The sequence below is a fragment of the Stylophora pistillata genome, chromosome 7 (assembly GCF_964205215.1).
Source record: "Stylophora pistillata chromosome 7, jaStyPist1.2, whole genome shotgun sequence".
Taxonomy (NCBI): domain Eukaryota; kingdom Metazoa; phylum Cnidaria; class Anthozoa; order Scleractinia; family Pocilloporidae; genus Stylophora; species Stylophora pistillata.
In genome coordinates, this window is record NC_142525.1 from 6,676,691 (window position 1) to 6,699,554 (window position 22,864).

The 22,864-nt window shown below is 38.2% G+C and overlaps 2 protein-coding genes and 1 long non-coding RNA gene across 12 annotated transcripts in view; 1 reads left to right on the forward strand and 2 right to left on the reverse strand.

Annotated features, from left to right (window-relative positions):
* On the reverse strand, nucleotides 1-2,539 carry LOC148726391 (angiotensin-converting enzyme-like). The gene is made up of 4 exons (XM_088727421.1): nucleotides 2,399-2,539; nucleotides 1,868-2,085; nucleotides 1,300-1,422; nucleotides 1-396 (listed from the first exon to the last, which is right to left on the reverse strand). Exons 1-4 carry the CDS (start codon nucleotides 2,405-2,407, stop codon nucleotides 126-128), a joined length of 621 nt encoding a protein of 206 aa, XP_088583547.1. The 5' UTR covers nucleotides 2,408-2,539; the 3' UTR covers nucleotides 1-125.
* Nucleotides 1-22,864, forward strand: part of LOC148726371 (uncharacterized) — a 447,217-nt gene that overhangs the window by 328,311 nt on the left and 96,042 nt on the right. The window lies entirely within an intron of this gene.
* On the reverse strand, nucleotides 2,483-22,296 carry LOC111336454 (elongation factor G, mitochondrial-like). 9 transcript variants are annotated; one of them, XM_088727381.1, is made up of 18 exons: nucleotides 22,158-22,285; nucleotides 21,734-21,766; nucleotides 20,579-20,756; nucleotides 20,245-20,355; nucleotides 18,942-19,016; nucleotides 18,237-18,294; nucleotides 17,891-17,979; nucleotides 17,634-17,710; nucleotides 16,672-16,710; nucleotides 15,818-15,934; nucleotides 15,501-15,574; nucleotides 14,612-14,688; nucleotides 12,861-12,941; nucleotides 12,018-12,091; nucleotides 11,349-11,424; nucleotides 10,665-10,802; nucleotides 9,490-9,591; nucleotides 2,483-2,622 (listed from the first exon to the last, which is right to left on the reverse strand). In XM_088727381.1, exons 3-18 carry the CDS (start codon nucleotides 20,642-20,644, stop codon nucleotides 2,593-2,595), a joined length of 1,284 nt encoding a protein of 427 aa, XP_088583507.1. In that variant the 5' UTR covers nucleotides 20,645-20,756; nucleotides 21,734-21,766; nucleotides 22,158-22,285; the 3' UTR covers nucleotides 2,483-2,592. The 9 variants fall into 9 exon arrangements, with proteins under 9 accessions (XP_088583507.1, XP_088583511.1, XP_088583510.1 ...); XM_088727385.1 differs by lacking the exon at nucleotides 15,818-15,934; XM_088727384.1 differs by lacking the exon at nucleotides 20,245-20,355 and having other exon boundaries at nucleotides 22,158-22,284.

Sequence of the window (22,864 nt, forward strand, 5' to 3'; positions counted from 1 at the left end):
AAAATGCCACATCTTTATTTTTTAAAACAAAGGTGAAACGGACACTGAGAGACGGAAAAAAAAAGAAATCACAATCTTAGCGCTGATCTATCACGAGAGCCACTTACATGTTAAAAAAGAAAAGATCAGGTTAAGACCTTTTTGAAGATCTCTGACAGAAGAACACAACTAAGAAAAACAAAGAACCCATAGCAGAGTTGAACCGAGTGGGAACTGGGAGGGACATTTATGTCCCATCCGGGTCCTGCGTACCCCAGCTCTTTCCTCTGCTCCATCATCCATTTGTAAAGAGGCCCAAAGTATTCCGCCAGAGCGCTAACTTCTAGCGTTTCACTTCCGGTCAGCTTTTTGAGAGCTTCCGGCCAAGGTTTGCTTTTGCCCATCTTTAGCATATCCCTAAAGGTTGAAGGAAAGAGACGCCATTTAATACTAAACGTTGATATCTTCGTTCACGCGTGAGCTCTGAAATTCAGATTTGTGAAAAGCAATTCATTGCATAAATAGCGCTCTCTACTGCGAGGATCGTGCATCATACGTATCTAATACCGCAGTTCAAAAAAAATATATATGAACTTCATATATACATTGTAGCAATTATTTGTTACCAATGAACGATGTTTTTATGAATTCTCGGAAAAAGATTTAGTCCTGTCCGTTCGTGACGTGCTATTAAGTGCACGTGGCACGTGCACCGCCAGGACGTGACTCGCTTTGGGGTTTAACTTCTCCCTCCTTTTTTTTCGGTGTTAACTCCTCCACCCCAAGATCTCATTAGTAATTCTCCTTACTGTCTGCCATACGATTCTTATGATTTAAGTTCAGAGAATTTTATGTGTGATCACCCAATAATCCCCTAATTGACACTTTTCCTTATCCTCACGACTTCTCTACTTGCCACTGAAAGGAGAAATTCTGTTTTTTCACTCATGGGAGTTAAAGAATTTCTTCGACAGCTTTCAAAATATATCTACTTGGTTTTTTGGTGTCGTCGTATGCCCGGCAGTTCACATTTGCCGGATCTCTGATTAAAAGGACAGTTGGATAAAAGAAAATTAATTTCAAAAAATTAAATTTGGCCTCTTGTATGTTTTCTAATAATGCGCGCCAAACACAAAATTTCTATTTGATTAAGATTCAGTCCGCCTTCATAGCTCTCGCACATCCAGGAAAAAAAATTAGAAAAATGAGAAACGCATTCATAAGAAATAAATGACTTGAAACTACTCAGTACAGTACACCAATAACTGAAGGAAAAAGCACATTAATAAGAGAAACACATCTTTTGTTGTCTCAATTTACCCGATCTTCTTTCCTGCTGCTTTAGACTTGTAGATGGAGCAGGTATGCAGAGGCCCCTTATGTCCGGCTGCCTTACAAGCGGCCTCTTGGAACTGGAATTGTAGCACGTAGCTCATTAAGTACCTGGGGAAAAATAATAATAATGATAGAAAGAAGTAAAAATTGATTGGCGACACATTCATTGGAGAAATGTTCTACCAAATACCAAGTTTCTAGGCTAGCTCTCTTCTCGCCCGACGTTCAATTAGGAAATAAGCAGTTCAGAAAGGCATGTGACTACTGCTGCCGCATCCCACATCTTTATGAGTACCCTGTTCCGCAAGATAAAGATGATTTAGGAATATAGTGACTAACTGACACTCAAAAATAATCAAATTAAACTGGGGCTATTTATTTATTTTATTGCAATTTCATTTTTGTGAGACTTTCGTTTGAAACAAAAAAGCATTCCGTGTTGTAGGATAATCCTGGCACCCCACCCCCCTCCTGATGGCCCCCTCCCATCCCCCGAACGTCGACTGTGAAAGGGATAAGAAAAAACTCCTTTCCCACTTACAGCATTACCCACCTGATGTATGGTGTATTAGCAGGAATGTGATACTTGCATCCAGGATCAAAGGCTTTTTCTGTCCTTTCCACAGCAGGTTTTATTCCTTGGTACTTAGTCCTCAGTTCCCACCACGCGGCATTGTAATTCTCCTCAGTGATCTTACCACTGAAAACCTTCCATCTCCATTGGTCGATCAAGAATCCAAACGGCAGAAAAGCGACTTTGCGCAGAGCCATCTTCATCAAGGCGTTTATGTCAGATTATAGGAAATGAAGTCAACGAAATACTTTGTGAGACGACTAGACTTATGCTTAAATTCATACTGTACAGAGCTGTCAAACTATCTTTCGAGCAGGCCAATTAAAACCAAACAAGAGGTGGTAAGAAAAAAGAAAAGATCGTAAGAGTGGGAGCTCGGGTAAACGATGTTAAAATTGCTGTAATGATAGAACGGAAATTCACTGTAATTCGATTTTGATTCGTGTGTGGTTCGTTAAAGCGAGGAGTTAAGAGTCGATTATTTCTTCCAAACAAGAATTGCCATCTCACCTGTATCATTGTTGACCTCCTCTAACAAACCGATGTTTTTCAAATGCTGTGGCGTATCAACGGACAAGGACATAGTGTTGCCAACGGCTTCATGGAAACCTGGGTTGGCCCCGGTGCGATAGACGATAGATTGGTTCCAGTACTGTAAGTAATACTGGATATGCCCCAGCTCATGGTGCGTGGTTACCAAGTAATTATGCGTTACACCAGTACACTGCTTGACTCTGCAAATAAAAGGAAAGTTTTGAAGTATGCTCCAGAAAATTCGCAACTTTACCTCCGCCACCATAGAAGTATGTACTACAAGACACTACCCACTGCGTTTTGCATGAAATTTAAATATTAATCTGACCGTTCGAAGATTGTTTTAAAATATTCTTAATATCGATTGTGTAGGTCACCATTTTGAGAATAACATGGTAACCTGGCCGTTTCAAGTGTCAAGAGGAAACGATTTCGAAGAGATGGGAAAAACAGAGTTAAAAAGTTGGTACGTCACTGCTACCCGGCCAGGTTGCTGAGCCAAATCGAAGATGGCAGCTTTACGCGGCTTCCGAAGTGAAATTTCCGGCGCATTTGAAGTCATCTTCATTATGCGAATCTTTGTAAACTTAAAATGCAGTCAGGATCATAATTTCAAATCTACTTTACAATTGCGGGTACCAATATTAAACAATAGCATCGGAATCAAGTTGTGTTCACAACTTTTGGTGGTCCGAGTCCAATTTATTTCGCGAAATCTACGAAAATAACGTTTCAAAAAAAATTTCATTGGGAAGGTGGTCCATAAAAACTGTGACAGTACCCCCTCTCCCGTTTTCCTGAGTTTCTACTGACTGCAAGTGTTTTCAGGCGAAAAATGTTTGCTCGCCTTAATTGAAAAGTTGTCTTTCACGAGATGTCACGTTGTTTAGAAGCGCCCGTCGCATGAAGCTACATGGGAGATTTCTGTGAGCATAAGAGTTCATTTAACTTAAAGGATTGAGTTCGATTCGTGTTAGTTCTCCAAGTATAAGCTAGACGCGTATAATGCTTTTCCTACAACAACAAACATATGAAACATACGTATGAACTGCGGTTATGAAACGTATATATGCACGATCCTTCGCAGTAATAATAATAATAATAATAATAATAATAATAATAATAATAATAATTTTATTTATACAGCGCTAAAATCCAATAATTGTCCAAAGCGCTACCTAATTACAATATAAAATATAAAAATATATAATATAAAATATCTACAATATACAATATAATTCAAATATAGCCTAAGTTATCTACTATATAAATCAAAAACATCTCAAAACAAAACAAATCTCATAACCTATATGCTAACTTAAATAAAAAAGTTTTAAGGGATTGCTTAAAAGTTGCCACTGAAGCACATTTCCTAATCTCTAGAGGTAAATCGTTCCACAATTTAGGTCCTGCAATAGAGAAAGCTGTCTCCATATGTTTTCAATCTACTTCTAGGAACCACTAAATATTCTTTACATGAAGAACGCAATGACCTAGAGTATGTTTTAAAATTCAAAAGGTCAGAAATATAGGAAGGTGCAAGGCCATGAAGGGCCTTGTATACCAATAAAAGGACTTTAAAAGTTATTCTAAACTCAACTGGTAACCAATGAAGATTAATTAAAATAGGAGATATATGAACATGCCTCGGTGTCAATGTGACAACACGAGCTGCAGCATTTTGAACTGCCTGTAGTCTAGCTAACAGATACTTAGGAAGGCCATGTAATAAGGAATTACAGTGATCAATTTTCGAACTAATAAATGCATGGACTAAGATTTTACATGTATCTTGGCTTAAGTACTTGCGGATTTTAGCAATATTTCTCAAATGATAGAATGATGATTTACAAATGTTCTTAATGTGCTCCTCAAAACTAAATATGCTATCAAACTGAACCCCTAAATTACGAACAGAGTCACGAGGTGCAATGCACTCAGAACCAACAGTAATGTGACCGATGTCAGGCATGGGATGGTATCTGGAACTGATGACTACAAGGTCCGTTTTGTCCTGGTTTAGTTTAAGATAGTTTCTTATCATCCATTCATCAATGTCCCTCACACAGCATTCCACTCTCAACTTCACTTGTTGGATGTCATTCAAGCTGGTAGATTTAAAGGTAATATATAATTGGGTGTCGTCAGCATATAGATGGTATGATAGTCCATGATCATTTATTATGTCCGCAATAGGTGATGTGTATAACAAATACAACAAAGGGCTCAGAACTGATCCCTGAGGGACACCACACTTCAATGCACGTTGTGAAGAATGACTATTCCCAACTTTAACAAACAGCTTACGTGAAGACAGGTATGATTTCAGCCACTTAAGCACAGTTCCTTGAAAACCAAAACAAGTAGACAGCCTTGTCACTAGAAGAGTATGGTCCACCGAATCAAACGCCGCCGACAGATCCAAAAGTACCAGTATGACCGACTCATTACGATCTAAAGCACAAAGAATGTCATTTTGAACCCTCAGTAGAGCCGTTTCAGTGGAGTGAAATGACTTGTATGCGGATTGAAACGTTTCCGAAAGACCATTAGATGTAATATAGTCTGTAAGCTGGACACATACCGCTTTTTCCACAAGCTTAGACACAAACTTCAAATTAGAAATAGGTCGAAAACTTTCATATTTAGTGAAATCAGCATTATGTTTCTTTAAAGTCGGTGTCATAGCTGCAATCTTCAAGACATCAGGCATAACTCCAGTAGATAAAGATGTATTCACTATGTTAGTCAACACAGGAGTTAGTAAATTGAAACATTCCTTCATTACCACTGCAGGCAGAGGATCAAGTACACAGGATTTATTAATAGATCTCAATGCAAGTCCCTTGATGTCTTCATAACTGACATTAATAAAGTCTGAAAACACAGAGTTACATTCCACGTAGTTACCAAGAGTCACTTCATTAGCATCATTACCTTGCGCAGAATTCTTCTCTATTAGTGTGGCATGGATACGATCAATCTTGTCAATGAAATAATCAGCGAAAGAATTAGCTAGTGCATCGCTACAAGATGATGGATACCGTGCAGTTGATTGCTTTTGTAGTAGTTTTGATACTGTATTAAACAAAACCCGTTGATCACTTGAGTTTTCAGTAATGATGGTAGTGTAGTAAGAGGATTTCAACGACTTGATCAAATTATTCACAACGCAGCACTATTATATTCTTGTCGATCAGCCTGCAGCCTGGTTCTTCGCCATTTTCTTTCAAGGCGTCGTCGCTTACGCTTCTCTAGAGATACCTCATTAGTGTACCATGGAGCAGCAGGCCTAATAGTAACAACTCGGCGCTTGACAGGAGCATGCTTGTCCATTATTGATCTTAACAAGGTGTCATACTGTTGAACTAGATGATCGAGATCGCTGGATGGGTCGATGACGAGAGGGCAGTCAGCAACATCACCAAGAAACGACTCCATGTCAAGAGACCGAAGCTTCCGATAGAAGATAACTTCCTTCCTAAACTGAGGCTTTCTTATGGAGACATCACACATTACCGCCAAATGATCAGAGATGTTAGGATCATAGACTTTGATATTATTGAGCATGTTATCATCAGATTTATTTATAAGTAAGTCAAGAGTATGGCCATTGCGATGAGTCCCAGCACAGACACGTTGTTTAAGGTCAAAAGATTCCAAGATGTCAGTAAAACGTTTGGCATTTACATCATCTTGACAATCCATATGAAAGTTAAAGTCACCAGTAATTAGGACTCGATCAGAAGACTCCACAATTACAGATTCAAGTAGATGTGAGAATTCCTCATGAATCGATTGAAAGAGGAATTATCAGGTGGACGATAGATGACTAAGATCCTGACACTATATAGGCTCCAAAGACGAACATCCATGATTTCAAATGTATCATAATCAACTGTTAATGAAGTGTTGATGTTCAGCACATCCTTAAATAAGATACCGACACCGCCTCCTCTTCCTTGTTTCCTGGGAACATGTAGGAATCTATAACCTGTTGGACACAGTGTTCCAATCTCAACATCATCCATATTGTGCGGTCTCAGCCAGGTCTCAGTGAAAGCTAGTATATCTACATCAAAATCCACCACAAAATCTTTAACCTCCATTGTCTTATTACGCACGGAGCGTGTGTTCAGTAGAGAAAAATTTAAGCAATGCGATAAACCATTTTCACTGTATGGAGTTTGCGCAGAATTTTGTGAAGAGACTTCAGGCCCAGGATGCGGATGTACGTCACCACTAACCAATAGAGATATTACCACGGAGTTAAAAGAGGCCGTAGTATTACTGCAATAAGATATTCTGCTTTTAAACCATTTTCTCTTCCGAGTCCTTAATAACAAACCTTTGTTCGGACTCATAAAGAAAAACATCCCATGGGAGGAGAATGCAAATAAGCTTCTCTGCCAGCGAGTAATCCGAGCATGACTCATAAAGAAAACCATCCCATGGGAGGAAAATGCAAATGAGCTTCTCTGCCAACGAGTAATCCAAGCGTAACATATTCCCGGTGAAGTTGGTTCAACAACTCTTTGGAACTGGTTTTCGAAGCTGTCAAACTCAGAGGTGACTTGAAAATCCCCGCCAACACATCTCAGTAGGATTATCAACCACAAGGACCAATTTAGAAAACGAATGGCCATCTTTAAGCGCATAAAAAAGTAGATAACACCAGAGCTTGTGAGGACACGTCCGCACCGCACCGCACCGCACCGCACCGTTGAATACATATGTTTGAGGCCTGAAATTTTTTTTTCAGGTCTCATTTTTACTATTGCTCAAAGAGTGCTTTACTGCGAAGGATCGTGCATATATAAGTTTCATAACCGCAGTTCATACATATGTTTCATATGTTTGTTGTTGTTTGATTTATCATCTACGGGTTTATGTCGAATTAATTTGATGGCCTGCTCCCAGTTGGCTTGTTAGCTCAAATGGTAGAGCGCTGCACTAGTATCGCAGAGGTCAGTGGTTCGAATCCCGTAAACGCCTGAAATTTTTTTTTTTCAGGTCTGATTTTCACTATTGCTCAAATAGTGCTTTACTGCGAAGGATCGTGCATAAATACGTTTCATAACCGTAGTTCATACATATGTTTCATATGTTTGTTGTTGTTTGATTTATCATCTACGGGTTTATGTCGAATTAATTTGATGGCCTGCTCCCAGTTGGCTTGTTAGCTCAATTGGTAGAGCGCTGCACTAGTATCGCAGAGGTCAGTGGTTCGAATCCCGTACAGGCCTGAAATTTTTTTTGTTTTCATGTCTGATTTTGACTATTGCTCAAATAGTGCTTTACTGCGAAGGATCGTGCATATATAAGTTTCATGACCGCAGTTCATACATATGTTTCATATGTTCGTTGTTGTTTGATTTATCATCTACGGGTTATGTCGAATTAATTTGATGGCCTGCTCCCAGTTGGCTTGTTAGCTCAATTGGTAGAGCGCTGCACTAGTATCGCAGAGGTCAGTGGTTCGAATCCCGCACAGGCCTGAAATTTTTTTTGTTTTCATGTCTGATTTTCACTATTGCTCAAATAGTGCTTTACTGCGAAGGATCGTGCATATATAAGTTTCATGACCGCAGTTCATACATATGTTTCATATGTTCGTTGTTGTTTGATTTATCATCTACGGGTTTATGTCGAATTAATTTGATGGCCTGCTCCCAGTTGGCTTGTTAGCTCAATTGGTAGAGCGCTGTACTAGTATCGCAGAGGTCAGTGGTTCGAATCCCGTACAGGCCTGAAATTTTTTTTGTTTTCAGGTCTGATTTTCACTATTGCTCAAATAGTGCTTTACTGCGAAGGATCGTGCATATATAAGTTTCATGACCGCAGTTCATACATATGTTTCATATGTTCGTTGTTGTTTGATTTATCATCTACGGGTTTATGTCGAATTAATTTGATGGCCTGCTCCCAGTTGGCTTGTTAGCTCAATTGGTAGAACGCTGCACTAGTATCGCAGAGGTCAGTGGTTCGAATCCCGTACAGGCCTGAAATTTTTTTTGTTTTCAGGTCTGATTTTCACTATTGCTCAAATAGTGCTTTACTGCGAAGGATCGTGCATATATACGTTTCATAACCGCAGTTCATACATATGTTTCATATGTTTGTTGTTGTTTGATTTATCATCTACGGGTTATGTCGAATTAATTTGATGGCCTGCTCCCAGTTGGCTTGTTAGCTCAATTGGTAGAGCGCTGCACTAGTATCGCAGAGGTCAGTGATTCGAATCCCGTACAGGCCTGAAATTTTTTTCAGGTCTGATTTTCACTATTGCTCAAATAGTGCTTTACTGCGAAGGATCGTGCATATATACAATGCTTTTCCTCTTATTGCGTGACGAGGGTACAAAAAACAAAATAAACAAGTTACGTAACTTCGGTAATCGCTTTCGTCGAAACTTTTACATCGTCTTTAAAAAAAGCAACAAATTTAAACCTTTTTCGTAGTCTGCATAGGGTAGCTGTGACGAAATTAATTCTCAAGCGAAAGTACGCAGTTCTAATAAAATAATTTGGATATATCAACAAAGTTAAAATGGTAAATTGGCCACCGTAACGATTACAAAAGCTGACGTTTCGAGCGTTAGCCCTTCGTCGGAGCGGATAGAGGAAGTGTGGGTTGTGTGTGCTTTTAAAGGCAGAAAATGGAGCTACGTTATTGGTGGGAACATGGCAACGAGAAAAACACGAATAAATTAGTGGAATAAAAAGCGTTCGTTGATCCATGTGGGATTTGGACTGCCGGTTTGAAAGATGAGCTTTTGTTCAAGAGTTTTACGGCTTTCCGCGCTATCTAAGTGTAAGGAAAGACCGCAGGGGATCGGAGGATTAAGGTTATGTCCAAATCAAATTTACCTGAGCCCCCCTATAAGGCTTTTTCATGTTGTTATGATCCCCCAACCTCATCATTGGCAGTCAAGTTTTAATAATCATGACTCTGTTAGCCACACCCTCCTGTACCCACTGAAAACCATGTCACCCCCCAAAAAACCAAATTTCCTCCAATTCCTTCCCCACCCCTCACAGGGCAATAAGTAATGACTGCTCCCTTACCATAGAGAGTAATTTAGCTCCTTCTACAGTAAATGTGTCTCCCGATGCACAGTCCACTCCAAATAAGGCACATATATCACCAGCACCGGCCTCTTGCACATCCTCCGAAGGAATAACAATAATGGTGAAAAAAGTGGGCTACTAGAATATGTGTTCTATGTGCCTACGAACAGGCCCCAACATTATCAGCACTTAAGGCATTTTACCTCCAATGTTTTAATCTACCGGGAAAATGTGAGGCGTTGAGGAAGCGAGTACACGAGAAGTCTGAAAGGTGTCCAGCGTTAATTATCATTAGTGCCAGACCCCAGGCGAACCTCTCCTAGACTCGTGTCAAATCTTCCCGGTAATAGCGATAACGAGGGAGGCTACTGTACCATTAACCAGGCCATTTTCCAGATGCAGAAATCCTCTGGTTAAAAAACGAGAGTAAGTGCTGAGATTTAGATACGAATATTAGTTTGTTACTTTCAAGCTATTATGACGCCTTTTTTCTCAAGAAATGTTTTTCAATTAACCTCAATTTGAAAGTGAGGCTCTTTAAAGCTCGGAAATGGTCTTTCCCTCCTGAGATTGTTAGGTTAGGGGGGAGGGGTAAGTGCACCATTGCCCTGATACTGCTAGCCTCCCGGTTAGCTCAATTGGTTAGACCGCTGGACTGTTGTGTGGGAGGTCGAGGTCGATGGTTCGATCCCCAGCCGGACCAACACTCAAGCTCTTAAAATAACTGAGGAGAATGCGCTACCTTTCTATCATATCAAGAAATGGATAGACATTCTAGTCTTCTCGGATAAGGACGAACAAACCGTAGGTCCCGTCTCCTGCATCTATTAAATAGTTAATTTGGTTAGGCCGGGAACGTTAAAGAACCCACTCACGAGATTACTGTGATGTGGGCTGGCCTGTTTACTGGGAATTGGGGCATCTTCAAATAAGTTTCCTTTGATTGTTAGTAAACTGCTGATTCAGTCCGGCCAAAGTCCCCCGAAAAGTATCGTGATGCGCATTCGATCATATTCACATGTTACTTTGCGCAATATAAATATTAAATTACTATTATTACTATTATACTGACATTAATTCGGCGTGTTTATCGCCCTCTTTTCCTTGACTGCATCGTCAGGATTCAAAAACGACAAAAAAACAATTTTGTATCGTCTTTTCTTTTTGGTTACCTCCATTGTGTCTGAATGCATTCGGACGATCCTTGGCACCTTCAGACGCTTCCCTGTCCGAGTATTTACGATGTACGCCCCTCGTTTTAACATCCCTTGGTACACTCTGAGGTAAGTCAGCTGACCATACCTTCCGGCCTGCAAGATAATCAAACAGAAGAAAACACAACTAAACTTCAGTGAAATGGGCTAGAAAATTCAGTATACTTGACTTTCACTGCAGTAAATCTCAAAATCTCTCCGCATCTTAGAATTACAATGGTTTTGCTTTTTATCACTCTGTGATTGCTCCACTAAACTTGCGTCACCCTGTCAACCAATCAAGTGCAAGAGCACCAGAAATATCTAGGCGAGTGAGCGCTCAGTCTTTTCTCGATGAACTGATTATAGCTGCCATCTTTGTTTTTTTTTTCAGCAGGGGAAGGGTGGGGAGAGAGAGAAATTTCCACCAAGGGGGTGAGCGACGGTCATAATTAGGAGAGGAGAGGGGGTGGAGCAAAAGAAGTTTCCTCGCCCCCCTCCCTCCACCGTCCACTCTTCCTCTAAATCGACCATAACCGGTCGAATAAACAGTCGCGCGCTTGCATAGTTCACTCACTCTCATAACACGCTTGCACTGCAGGCTGTAAATTATTTATTCCAAAGAAGTTGTTTATACACAAAACTCTTTCATTATCATCTTACCTCAAGCTTGAAAGCCAGACCCACAAAAGGGTGAGAAGAATTCCTATCATGGCTCATCTCCACTTGCTCCCCGACACTAAAATAAAAAATCTACGTTTTAGAGTTTATTCTAGAAATGGACCACTTTCATAATTGGCTGCCGGATTAATATTCTTTTGTTTAAATTTAAATTAGCCCTTCTGGCCTCGTTCTCCAGTACAAAATTTAATTCAAAAGAATATACTATCTCAAGCGAGGCCAGAAGGGCTAATTTAAATTTAAACAAAAGAATATTAATCCGGCAGTCATTTATGAAAGTGGTCTATAATGCCCCAATGTGGGGCAAGTAGGCCCCCTTCAATAATTTTAGGGGGGTGGGGTCATCACGCGAACACCCACCGCTAAAGCCTATCTATGACGTATCGCTAATATTTTCATCTACATTATTTTCTGGTTTCCTGATCCTGACATAAACCCATACTCCAAATTCCTTTGAATTTGCAGAGACGTGAAACAGACTTGTTGAGAAACAAGAAGCATTCCTTTCATAGGCACCTGGGTCTTGAAAAAAAAATCATTTCTTCTAAACGCAGCTGTCCAAAATTTTCTTAACAAGTTTTACGTCATCTCTACATCAACGTATACCTAAAAATGATATCTATATTGCAGCACATAAGTTTAACCTCTTACTTTTCAGCATCCAAGGCAAAATTTGTCACCTCAAAAGGTTCAGGCAGGTAATCCACAACACCATCAAGGAGAGGCTGACGGATAGAAAAAGCATTTTCACTACAAGAAGACCTGTAAGCGCGTCGAATATATACACCTTATTACATGGTTTAACATATAATACGCTCGGATATTTTACGAGTTGCGCAGTATTTTTCCTAGCCACAAAGGGGCGAGGAAAGATTAAAGCGATAGGCAAAATGTCCGCTGGTATCATTATATGTTAAACCATCGAATAAGGGATTTATTATTCCACTGTTGTTTCCTTTTCTAGCATTTGGCTCCTTGTTTGCGAAATACTTCCTACGGCCTTATCTGTGCCTAGTATCGATCGCCTGCGCGAAAAACGCAAACAACACGAACGAAACCATTAAAGTGTTCTTTATGACCGACAAAAAAAAAAGCTTAAAAGTTCGTTTCTCTGAAAGTCAAGACTAAAAAACGAAAGAGCCAAATTAGTGTTTGGATCCTTCAGTGTGGCCAGCTTAACACAGTGGCATATTTTCTTCGTCCTCATGACTTTATTTGGCAAAATTAAATAGTGGTGGAATAAGAATAAGCAGGAACATTTAGGGTCCTACTTTTGTTTTGTGTGTTCTCTATATGTGTTTTCTGTGTATTCCTTTCACCTTTGGTAGATGCAATTTGTTTGCTTCACTTTTCATGAGTATCAACACTGTTGGGTTTTGCCGAGTAACACTTTTTTTTCCTGGCTAATCCCAGATTTACAGGGAGTGGCCCTTCTTGTGAAAAAATAAAGGAATGTCTCATCCTTTTTTAATCATTTACCTAGCACAGACTCACCTGGACCCCTTTGTTTTTCAGAGCAGATCCAACGAAAACTGGAGTAAAGCTTCTCTTTCTGGTCGCTCGGCGAATGGCAGCCTAGTACAGTAAAAATTCATTCGGAAGTGAATCTCTGATAGGGTGTTTGTTGTGTGAGTCTAAAGCTACCCTACAGTATCATCAAGCTAGATTCAGCTGAAGTTACAGGTACCTTAAGCAAGTACAGGGTGCCCTAAAAACAGACGAACCACTTTCAAAGCACTGTTAAAAATTTCAGTTTTCAAATTTCCAAACACTGCCTCTGCTCCATTTGGCACGGTTCTTTCCTTAACCATTGTAAGTTTTCAAAAGTTGGAAGGCAATCATTTAAAAGCAAGCAATGAAGTGAAAACAGAACCTGAAGTTTTAGAGGTGTAGAGTTCTAAAAATTCTAACAATTAACTAGAACCAAGAGGTCATGTGTTAGCCCGGTTTCCATTCGCAAGTTACTCGCTCACACAGTACTAGTGTCCAGGAACAAAAACGGTTATCCCGGTACTTTTCGGCATCTCACATCATTTAATGTTTTAATTAGAGTTTATAATAGCCTTATTCAACCACAATTTGATTATTGTAACGTAGTGTGGGGAAACTGTAACAAAGGCCTTCCAGAAAAACTACAAAGGCTGCAAAATCGGGCAGCTCCCATACTAATGTCAGCGAGCTATGATAGTAAGGTAAAGTCTGTTTACGAGCCTAATGGCCCATTAGGCCGGTGCTTAACTCCGGTTTCTGTAGGATGAAGTGACTAGGAGTATTTCTACTCCCCCCTGGATGGGATGCCAGTCCATCGCAGGGTTACCCTCAGCAATAAATTGCCAGTACCCATTTATACACCTGGGTGAAGAGAGGCACTGTGAGAGTAAAGTGTCTTGCCTAAGAACACACAGGTAATTTGGATGATTTGTTCCAGGCGCTAGGGTTGCGAAGACTCTACTATCAAAGATTGGAACAGAAATCTATCCTAATGTATAAAACATTACATGGTATGACACCTGATTATCTGAGATCAAGATTTGTATATCGTGACAGTGTAAGTGCTTATCGTTTAAGGAATACCGAAAACAAATTAGTTCTTCTACAACCTCGAACTATCTCAAGAGAAGTTTTTTATACAGCAGAGCTCAATTGTGGAACAACTTACCTGTAGACCTAAGACAAGCGTCTTCGTTGACTGATTTCAAATCTAAATTAAGTCGCCACAGTTTAAAGTAAGATCTTAATTCTAAGTAAATTTTAGACACGGCCTCCATGAAAAGCAGAATTTTTTTTATTTATTTTTTTAATTTGAATTGTTCTTATCAAATTATTATTGTAGTTAGATAGATAGGTTTCTAGTATAGAATTAACTAAATCAACTGATGGAAAAACCGTGTATAAATAAAGTTATCCTATCCTATCCTGTTAGGTAAACGTATTAAAATGATGGGGGATGGGGGGGGGGGGGGGGGCCTTTGATGGCACAGCTCCTGAACCAGGATAGGTACTAGCGAGAATTAGTGGCTTTTCTTCCAGAAAAATGTTGCATGTGTAACAGCACTACTAGTTTTCGAATAATTTATACAATTTCAACTTTGCATTTCAACATTTTCGCAAAAAATCTCCTAAAACCAATCAAAATGCGTGTATAACTCAGCTAATTATAAGAGAGAGGAAATCTGTCAAAATAAACAGCTTTATCCATCCATCCATCCATCCATACACCAGACATAATATTTTTTAATACCTACAATTAATTGTTGTTCTGTTGGTGGTATCTCCTCCAGAAACATCTCCCCAAGTGTGTCATCCACATCCGCCACAGTTTCTGATGAATACAAACCCCGGCATTTAAAAGACTGTAAAAACAGCATCATGCAGAATGCTACAAACTCTTTTTTACTGCACTTTAGATAAAAAACGGGGGCTGTAATGTTGCTATGGTAACCTAACACTACAGAAGTTACAAAGAGAACTTGTTAGAAAATGATTTGGCATGTTTTGATTAAATTTTAGAAGAAACAAAATGTATTGATCCATCAAAAAAATTTGTTACAAAATTATATAGAACCACCCTAGGCTCTCGTTTGTAGCTGAGGGCCTGGACATAAAGGACTATGAAAACCCACTAAAATCATTGGAGTTTTTTTTTTTTTTTTTCAGTTCAGTGCTTTGACACTTTCACTTCCAAAATTCTCCTTGCTGTCTGCCATAGAATTCCTAGGAAAGACAATTGTTACCATTGGAGAATTTAGTATTGGATCAACTAATAATCTTCTCAGTGGTATTTCCATTATTCTTGCCACTTGTCTGCATGATATTTTTTTGAAGTTCGTGGGAAGAAATTCTGTCTAGGTCACTTATGGGAATTAAAGGGTTAACCATGTACTAAGTATTCTGGAATTGTGTTGGTTCCACTTCATCTGACCAGCCCAGATAATTTACCCTGTTCACTCAAGCTCTCAATCCATCAAATTCAAAACTTGAAATAACCAGGACTTGATCACTGGCAATTTCCAACTCCAGATGCAATTTATTCAATTTCTTTTTGGGTTCTCATTGGCTCTCAGCAATATTTTCCTTTGTTCTTATAGGTCATAAAGAGTGCTCTTATTTGAAAAAAAAATCCTCAAGTTTAACCTATCAGCTCTTGTCTTCTTGTCGTACACTCATTAACCATGTCTTCAGGGATCACACCCTCTACCACTTTGGACCTGTTTGTTAATAATAATTATAATCAGCAATAGTTGTAAAACCCTGTCAAAGACAATTACCATTTTTTGGATAAAGCTTTTTTTCTAGTAAGGGTAGATTTTAGCCTCAGTGTATTGTATCCCAATAATAACAGGAACAGGGTCATTGAATTTCTAGCTTTGTGATTTGCTAAACAGAGTCATGTATGAAAAAAAATAAAAAAAAAAACATAAAATAAAACTTATGAGAATGAATAATCTTACCCATGATTTCCTTCAAAGTAATAAGCCTTCCAACGCACAAGATCAATGACTCCATTTACCTCTGATTCCAAACCAATCGGCAACTGAGTGAAGGCTGCAGTGTGTTGCAGCTTTGCTCTGTCATGAGTGAAATAATTTTTTTCACCTTTTAATAGGAAGTTTCTCTGATTAAAGACTTTGTGATAAAAAATTAGCAATTTACAAAATGGTTTTTCAAACTTCTCCCAAGTCATTTTCAAGTTGTAATGAAATATAAAAAATTATCAAATAAATTTGATAGTTAAAAAAACAGATGAAAATGTAACAAGCATCTGAAAAAAGACTTTCCTCAAAAATGGTGGGTGATCATTTCCATTTTTGGCTTTGGTCTGGTCTCTTACAAATGTCAATGCCATCCAGGGTTTTGACACAGCTGTGGAAATTCTATTGCAGCCCAACAGTTTACTTGTTGAATGCTACACTCTTCAAGTCATTTTTTTTGCACTCACTTTGTCCAGTTTCTCTTTGTAAAATCCATAAAATTTTTTACCTCATTCCTTCTTTGTCACTAAGTTTTAACTTTAAATGGAAAAAAAATGTTTCCACATACTTTTCCCTCCATCATCCCTTCCCTAGACCTACCATTTTCATCTTAAGTATTTTATATTTTGAGGTACACAATCAGATAAGAAGTTTGTGAAGAACATTATGTAGTGTAATGTTCCCACCAAGTTGTGTTATCATTAATATGTGGATTCATATAAAGTAGAACATTATCAGTATTTTCAAAAAACCAAGATGCTATGCTTGTAACATGCCACTATTCAAACAAAAACAACCAAGAATCAAACAACAAACAGTTTGACCATGTTTACCTGATTTGACTTAAAACTCTGTTTGGATTTGCTCCCATTCTGAAAAAAAATGATAGAAAAAAAATATGCATTACTTTAATTTGTACTCAAATCATATCATTCAAAAAATACAAATTAAATTCCTTTTATCATGGAAAATTCTGAAAGGAATTTTAAGTGACAACAAACTTTTTGCATGCCAGATGTTTATAGTAGCTAAATTAAATTTGGTTCCTATTGTCCACTGCCTACGGATAATGTTGGGTTGGTCCAAACTAGGTTCAAATGCAAGATGTCAAGGAGGCAAAGTGCAGCAGTTCTGACAGGTTAAGCTTTTAAATATAACAAATCCGCAGATCAGCAACCAGTGCATTTATTTCAAATTTATGACAAGATGGAAGTGCTTCTTCAAAAAAGGGATAACCCTTGTTTTTTATAATTATTATGACCTAATAATTTATGATCTTCTCATGGAAGAAATTTGCGTGTTAACAATACAACTTTGTAACGATAATTGATCATACAAAACTATTTTTGATAATAGTACAGTGTACAATTATTTCAAACTGAAAATGAGTGCCATGAATGTTCAGGCTACTTTACAATTCCACAGTAAAAAAAATTTCACAAACTGATCACTCATCTGTAAAAGACATTGAAGCAAAGGCACTTTTTTCCATTCAAAATCAAAATACTTTACTAATATTGGCTACATCACTCAGAATACTGACTGTGCTCAAAAAATTCTTTACAATTTAACAGCCACACATACTAAAGTTAATCTTACAAAATTGTTGCCCTACCTTAAAAACTAATTTTACTTGTTTAAGACGGAGAAAACTTAATTTGTGGGGAGGGACGTTTGTAGAAATTTTTTGCATATAGGAATTTCAAGGACACTTCTGTAAGGGGCACTTAGCGGAGGCTCTACTTCGAGGATTTACAGAAAAACCAAAATGTCCAATAAAAAATAGATTCCTCACCTGTCGAGTTTATTGATGAAGGCAATACAGGGTACATTGTAACGCTTCATCTGACGATTAACAGTTAGTGTCTGACTCTGGTAGCAAAACGAACAAAATGATAAGCAATGTAAGAGCCACCAATTCTCTAGTCTCTGACAGCATCTACTATCTTTTCAATAATGATACTTGGTTAGATACAGAGTGGGAGATACAGAGCAGGCTGTAGAAAGACAGCAAGATGCCTTACTCTTTACTAAGGATATAACAAAACCAACCTGCATCCCTCCAACAGCACATAACACCAGAATGGCACCATCAAGAACTCTCAAGGCTCTCTCCACTTCTACTGTAAAATCCACATGTCCTGATAAATGAAAAAAAGTGTCAGCAAAGTTATCAAATTTCAATACTCTAACTTAAAACTTCCACATCATAACTACAGGTACATTTGTATGTGATGACAGTTCAAAAGTTTATCCTTTCTGACCAAGGTAGGATTCTCTGTGACAAAGCTGCAACAAGTTCTGGAAAGCACCTTAGGAAATGGATAGAGTACAGGACATGTACTATTATGGGGAACTTGCAAACTGATGTTAGGGTGTAAAGCATCAACAGACTCACCTGGTGTGTCAATGATGTTGATATTTGTATCTTTCCAGTTAACATATGTTGCTGCAGACTAAGATAAATATTTACAGATAAATGTATTCAGTTATATCAACAAGTACATGAAAATATAAAAAATAATATCATTTAATTCTATAAACAGAAGGTAACAAAACAACAGAACTTGTGCTGTAACTAAAAAATATTATCTTCACTACCCTTTGCGAACATTCCAATCACAAAAAAATTTAAGATGCTGCAATGTTGCTACCATAATCATGTATATCATCTCCAAATTGTACATTCATATGATTTTTGTTTCTAGAAGTCCTACAGCAAAATAAATGACCTTGAATTCAACGTTCTTGGGAGTTGTAAAAAGATTAAAAAGGATCTGTCCATAGCCAGGCTCCATATTCGACTGTGGTTCTGTGAAGATCAACTATTTGATGCCACAGTAATAAACATTACTTAGTCACCAATGAAAGTAATGCCTAAAAAAAATTCAGGACCATACAGGATTTGAACCCATAACCTTTGCAATACCGGTGCAGTGCTCTACCAAATGAGCTAACAACAAGCCAACTGGGAGCTGGTCATTTTGTTGGTTTCTAATAAACCCTTGAGTAATGAATGAATGACTGTGAATATATGAATATTATTATTTATTTCAATATATTTGAACTGCAGATTAATAATTAATAATTACTTAATATCTACCTGTATGGTTATTCCTCGCTGTCGTTCCAAATCCATGGAATCCATAGTGGCACCTACATTGTCTTTACCTCGCACCTGGTTAGAATATGAGGATTAATACTGATTCATTTGATACATGAACATAATTATCTTTCTTGAGCAAAGAATCTGTTTCTCTTCAATAAATCGTTAAAAACCTGAGATATACTGCATTACAGTTCATCAACTAGAGTAAGATTCTGTATCTTGCATTTTCACATTTGCTTGTCATATTTATGTAGTTTGATCATGAATGCTGGTGAGAGTTAAGCCCTGGGAAAGACTGTTGTTGGTAGTAATGACTCATGTTTTGAAAGCATCAGTGGAAGACATAATCATTTGACTCTGGTGATGACTTCCACAAGCTGTTGGAAACATGGAGACGCCCCACACCAGAGCAATTTTGTAATCCTTTGAAACCAGATACTGTTTTGACTGTACAGTTATTACTTGACTGATGGACACATGAATGTTTACTACAATAATTGCATGTACATTAGACTTTGATCAGTCCTTTTTCAAAGAGAAGACAAAGACAAGCTTGTGTTTACAAAGTTAGTCGGTTTACAATACTAGGTAAATTTTGTTATATGTTAGGATGATTCAATTAAAAGAACCAATCGCAAATCATACAAGACTTGAAGTTTTACAACACAGGGATGTACCTAAAGTTTTTAACAGGCCGGAATCTAGGAATGATAGGCGGGTATTTGGGCTGAAGGCCCACTCTAGCCTGCCTTTGGCATGCTGTACCTGGGGGGGTCCAGGGGCATGTGCCCTGTGAAATTTTAAAAATGCATACTCGCAGAGATGCATTTTCCTTGATTTTGGGGGCAAAATCAAGGGCATTCATTATTTCCGATACATGAACTACAAATGCCGCTGGCCATTGGGCCTGCAAAATAGACAATGTGATGTGAATGATGTGATTATCGCACTAAATGAAGTGTTTACAATCCTTTCAGTTCAAGTAAGACAGCAATAAAGGTGTAAAAAAACCAAATAAATAGATAACAATCTTCTGACAACATTTAAAATGTTGTCAGAAGATTGTTATCTAACCCCAAAAATCAGACAGAATGATCATATATCATACATGTAACTATAAGTCATAACACTTTTGCTACTAAGAAAACACAGGTGTTAGACTGCACCATCTGAGTCAAAAAAATTTTGACCACTGTGATGACAAAATATCGTTGGTCATAAGAGGACAGAGCACGCTACTCCTTATTGATTTGTTAAATTATGTTCAAGCAAACCAATTTTCTCAATTTATTATCACCTCATGCATTTGACTGATCCTTCCAGTGTAAAACAACAGTCTTTCTGTCAGTGTGGTTTTTCCAGAGTCAATATGGGCAGAGATACCAATATTTCTAATTTTTGACACATCCTTCAATCAAAATAAAGGAGAGATTGCTATTTTTAATGCACGCAGCCAAGGCCACGAATGTTGAAAAAGCACCCATCCAGAAATAAATAATTCCACAAGGGGCCTGCATGTATAAAAGTAATGAACACTGCAGAAAAATCAAGGCTTTCCCTAGGTAACCAGGGTTCTTGCTAAAGATTTTCATAGGAGGTAAAAAATAAGAAATAGTAGGTAACTTTGTTACCTTCCCCCATGCTGGGGTGTGTGGGCCGCACAGGTCTCCACTAGGGTCTAGGGATAGGTTTTCCATGTGTGGATGTCACGTTGCTAACTGCAACCTTTTTCCAAAAATGCTGGGCCTTTTCACTTGACCATGAGAAGAATGGAATGGAAAACATGGTCGAGGTCATTTCATGAGGTGACTACAAGGGATGAATTTGGTCAAAAAAGCAGGATTTCTTTAACATAATTATGGTGTATTTTCAAACCAGTAACATGTGATAGATATCTTCACAACACTGGTTGGAAGGAGGAAATAGATATTTTTCCAAAAAAAATTAAAAACAAAATCATTGGATAACTTCAGTAAACATTTCAGTCCTGGGTCTCAGTGAAATAGCTGGTAACATTTACTTGAACAGCTAGTAAAAATAACCGGTTACCAGCTCTTAACAAGAACCCTGAGTAACATAGTAGCAGAAAATACAGAGGTAAACTCAGGAGAACCACCAGGATTTCTTCAAAGGCAGTAGGTGACTACAAGGGATGAATTTGGTCAAAAAAGCAGGATTTCTTTAACATAATTATGGTGTATTTTCAAACCAGTAACATGTGATAGATATCTTCACAACACTGGTTGGAAGGAGGAAATAGATATTTTTCCAAAAAAATTAAAAACAAAATCATTGGATAACTTCAGTAAACATTTCAGTCCTGGGTCTCAGTGAAATAGCTGGTAACATTTACTTGAACAGCTAGTAAAAATAACCGGTTACCAGCTCTTAAAAAGAACCCTGAGTAACATAGTAGCAGAAAATACAGAGGTAAACTCAGGAGAACCACCAGGATTTCTTCAAAGGCAGTAGGAAGTCACACTGCATCAAAGAGAGGGCACACAACAGAATGTTATGTTGACTGTGACCCAGTATTTTACTCAGTATAACAAAAAGAGGCTTACAGAGGTGGGGGGGGGAGTTCACAGGCACCCAGAGACCTCCCCCCCAGCTACATTCTTAAAAGTAACGGGATAATATCACTATTCACGTGGGAATAAAAGACAAGGTAGAAGAGGTGGACAAAAATTAACATCGGTGGACATTCAATTTAGTTAAAAACTGTTAACATTCTCCGAGGAGGTTGTGTACCTCAAAATAATAATATTAAAGTTATGGGCACTTACCGTTACTCCAGACGCGAAAAAACGAACCTTAACCTACAAAAAAATAAGAATCTGTTTGTAAGATTCAAGACAAATTAATAACGAAAGATAAGTACGACAAGGTCAAATCAAGTACTGCAGTACAAATAAATGCAGTTTTTACTCCCATATATATTGTATCAAACTCGATCTGGAATTATTCTTTCCTTAAAGTTATCAAAATACAAGAATGACAATTCAAAATGATCTTACTCTTTTGACCTCTGATTCTATCGTTACTTCGATCTCAAAACTTTCAAAACCTTTGACGTAAAACAAATCGCATAGTTCGAGAAAGACGTGCGATTATGTAAGCTTTTCACTTCTTCGCGATTGAGAATTCTTGTTTCGTTAAAATTCATTAAAACTAATATAACGGTTCAAACACCAAGGTTAAAAATCTTACATTACGAACAAGAAGGCGAAGTCCAGATCGCTGGATCAACAGTGTCGTTAAACCTATTTCTCGAGCTAAAGCATTACAGTCCGTGTTTTCAAGGGACCTTCTGAGTAGTTTTCACCAGGTGCACGTGAACCAGTTAGCGCATGACCAGACAATACCTACTGCTGCTTACCAGTTTCGTGGAAAAATGAGAAAGCCATTATCAGAGCTGAATAATAAATGCTTACGTCAGAGCGAATGCGGTCAACAACGCGGGCTCAAATGTTCTAGGTCTAAAATTTAACGAGGAAAATGATAAGGGCTGACTTTTAAAACCGAGGAACTCTGTTTTCGTCGGAGGCATTTTCCTATTTCCAGAGGTTTTAAGGAGAAAATTAATTTTTGAAAATTTTTAGGGAGTGTACCTAGTTTTTGGAGGTTGTTGTGTTAAAGAAAAGCGGCAAGGAAATGCAACAGAATAAGAAATCAACATTGCGAACGACTCAAAATCCGTGCCTCTGCGGCAAAATCCAGCGCATGCGTATACGTTATTCAGCTCTGTTATCTCCAAACACATGTTATGTGATTTTTGATTTTATATCTGTGTTATCAAAACTTACAATTTAAAATTTCCTGTTATCTGCGTTTTTACATCGCCGCTCGCCTTTTATGGGCCAAGAAACACGGCTTTAGGCGCAGCCGATTTTTAAAACAGCTGAGTAATCAGGCCT

Bases quoted from the DNA above. Each gene is read 5' to 3' on its own strand.
- LOC148726391 (XM_088727421.1), bottom strand. The intron at 1,423-1,867 runs GTGGGTAATGCT...ATTTTTCCCCAG, and splicing joins GCTAATACACCATACATCAG to GTACTTAATGAGCTACGTGC. The intron at 397-1,299 runs GTAAATTGAGAC...TTCAACCTTTAG, and splicing joins GCAGCAGGAAAGAAGATCGG to GGATATGCTAAAGATGGGCA.
- LOC111336454 (XM_088727381.1), bottom strand. From the start codon at position 20,644: ATGGAAAACCTATCCCTAGACCCTAGTGGAGACCTGTGCGGCCCACAC. The intron at 20,356-20,578 runs GTAACAAAGTTA...TTTTGATTGAAG, and splicing joins ACACCCCAGCATGGGGGAAG to GATGTGTCAAAAATTAGAAA. The intron at 14,689-15,500 runs GTTAAACTTGAG...TGTATTCATCAG, and splicing joins AAGAAGACAAGAGCTGATAG to AAACTGTGGCGGATGTGGAT.